The sequence below is a fragment of the Octopus bimaculoides genome, chromosome 10 (genome assembly GCF_001194135.2).
Source record: "Octopus bimaculoides isolate UCB-OBI-ISO-001 chromosome 10, ASM119413v2, whole genome shotgun sequence".
In the NCBI taxonomy this organism is placed as follows: domain Eukaryota; kingdom Metazoa; phylum Mollusca; class Cephalopoda; order Octopoda; family Octopodidae; genus Octopus; species Octopus bimaculoides.
This window is the reverse complement of record NC_068990.1, coordinates 58,934,066-58,937,082: the sequence shown is the minus strand read 5'-3', so window position 1 is coordinate 58,937,082 and position 3,017 is coordinate 58,934,066. Positions and strand designations below refer to the sequence as shown.

General features: G+C 40.7%; 1 protein-coding gene across 1 annotated transcript in view; it reads right to left on the bottom strand.

Annotated features, from left to right (window-relative positions):
- Positions 1 to 3,017, bottom strand: part of LOC106880025 (N-acetylgalactosamine-6-sulfatase) — a 38,544-nt gene that overhangs the window by 33,337 nt on the left and 2,190 nt on the right. Inside the window, exon 2 of the mRNA XM_014929825.2 lies at positions 6 to 129. Coding sequence (XP_014785311.2) covers positions 6 to 129 — 124 coding nt within the window. The remainder of the gene's footprint in view (positions 1 to 5; positions 130 to 3,017) is intronic.

Here is a 3,017-nt window from a genome sequence, read left to right as displayed (position 1 = left end):
CTTACAAGGAGAACACAATGGGTTGGCTGAATAAAAGTCTGTCAGTAGCATTCCCTGTGAAGCCATTTCATCAATGTTGGGTGTCTCTTTGTTGGGTTCCCCCAAAATTCCCAAGTCTCCCCAACCCATCTGGAAAAAAAAAAGGAAAAGTAAGGTATGATATTGATGGTGAATTCTTTAAAGGATTGGCTTATCTGGGGCATCATCATTTAATGTCCATTTTCCATGCTGGCATGGATTGGATGGTTCGACAGGAGCTGGGGTCATACCCCGGATTCCTTCCACTGTTTGGGAGTGGCACTTCTTCACACAGCTCTCCTCATCCATCTGCAGTACATGCCCATACCGATGCAAACATCTCTCTTGCACACCACATCCGATGCTTCTTATGTCCAACATTTCTCTCAGGGCACTTACACTCTGTCGTGTATGCACACTGACATTACACATCCAGTGGATCATGCTAGCTTCATTTCTTTTGAGCCTACGCATGTCTTCAGCAGTCACAGCCCATGTTTCACTGCTGTGAAGCATGGAAGTTCACACACATGCATCATGCAATCTACCTTTCAGGGGTCATACCAGGCTCCATTGTCTGTTCTGGTATGGTTTCTACAGCTGGATGCCTTTCTGAATGCCAATCACTGGGTGCTTTCTGCATGGTACCAGCACTGGTGCCTTTTATGAAGCACCATTGACAGGATCACTGAGTAACTCTCAAAACGAAGTTCCCTCAGCTCAGAGGAGGGAATAGTAGTGAGGGAGGGGTGGCTTTATGCCAATTGATTAAGGGACAGGGGTAGGCATCCTGCAGTATAATAGGGAAAAAAGATTGCTTTCCTGCAGAGTTGTAGTTGTTGTTTAGCCAGCAAGTCAGTCATCCCTGACTGAGCAGATCTATCAAAAGCATTCCATCCACGACCATATAGCCTTTTCATTTTTTGTGGTATGGTGTATCTAAGACTACATTATCCAACAAGTCTAATATATCAAAAACGTCCTTATGTCCAATTTTTCCCCAAACCAAGAATGTATTTGGGGGGAAGTTTGACTTATTTCTTGCGGAAAAACTGACCATGTACAGGTCAACACATCGGTTTGAGATTTTGTTGAGTATTCGGAGTAATTTGCATATAGCCATACTTCAAACTATACTGATGAAATAATTTTGAAGCAGGACTGCTAATAGAACACTTATGCAGTGCTCCCACTGTTTATTGTGATGAGTTGCTCTGGCCAACCATGACTATTTATAGCTAGATAGATTAAATTAGCAAGAACTGTGCATTTTGTTCATATTAAATGTATTGCCAATGTATGTTATGTAGCACATAACATAATCTATTGTTATGTGCTACATAACAATAGATCTGCAAGAAAATCTAGACGTGCCGAGGTTCTCCAAACATGAACAGACATATGCACATTCTCCAAATACAATTGATCAGAGGAACAGTGAACATCTATGAAACATTTCAGATTTCCTCTTGTTGACGTTCTGGGACACAATCACATATACATATAGAATACATATGAGCGTTCAAACACAAACAGAAGTGAAATACCCTTGCATTCTACTGTGACAAGTACACTCATGATGAATGCAAGTACATCATAAGGCTCAATGATGCTTTTTACGTGCCACTAACATGGGTACCAGTCACACACCACTGGCATCAGTCATGACTACGATTTCACACAGACATGACAAAAGTAAGTAGACACTCCATAAAACATTGTTTTATATTTGTTTTAAATTGAAAAGGTTTATACTTTCCATTAATTGACATTTTTATATTTCAGGTTCCATAGGTGATTGTTTAATCATGCTACATACAAAAGAAGTCTTAGAATTGTCTGAATTTCAAAGAGGTCATATTGTGGGTCAATCTAAAGGTGGACATAGCATAATATCGCAGAAAACCTTGGAATCGCACTTCTTACAGTTAATAGAGTAGAAAGAGTTCACATCCCCATAGAGGGGAAGGAGTTCACATCACCTTGCTGAGGTCAACCAGGGCCCTCTGACAGGACCTTTCTCTTTGTTACGAGAGGTGTGGATGATAATTCTCGTTGCAAGGCCTCTGACATAGCAGAGCAAGTTGATGTCAGTCCCAGAACAGCTGTCAGGTATCTTCACAAACTTGGTTACTATGGCAGATCAGCAAGCAGGAAGCCACTTCTTCAACCAGCCAATACCAAGCAGAGAAAAAATTGGACCAGTGAGATGGTGGAGAGGCCACTAGCATATTCTCTGACAAGTCCAGAATTGCTGTATTTTCTGACAGTGGTCAAGTGTGGGCCTGGAGACTCTGTGATCAAGAATTTGATGTGAAAATACTGCAGCCAACAATGAAACATGGCAGCTATTCTGTGATGGTCTGGGAAGCAATTTGGAGCAATGGTCAATCAGAGCTGGTGGAATGTGAGGGAAACAAACTCAGATAAATATGTGTCCATATTGCAGAAAGGACTCTTTCCAATCTTCTCCAGGGATGAAATGATTAAAGCAGACTCTTTCTTTATGGAAGATGGGGCTCTTTGTCACAAAGCTAAAAAGACGCAAGGTTGGTTGGAAGAAAATGGTATTAAAAAGCATCCATGGCAAAGCCAGTCACCAGATATGAACCCTATTGATCACCTCTGGGGCATAATGGACAGGGAACTTTATAAAAAGAAGAAAACATCCTCAAAGCTAAATATTTTGAAACTACTGTGTGAAACTTGGCAAGAAATTCCTCAAGAGAATATTCTTCATCTGATCAGTAGCATGCCTAATAGGGGCCTCACATTAAAAAATGCAAAGGGCATGTCTATTAAATATTAGATAATCACATTATAATTTTGTTTTACTTGTTTCAGTCATTTGACTACGGCCATGCTGGAGCACCATCTTTAGCTGAGCAAATCAACCCTATGACATATTCTTTGTAAGCCTAGTACTTATTCTATCGATTTCTTTTTCCGAACCGCTAAGTTACGGAGACGTAAACACACCAACATTGGTTGTCAAGCAA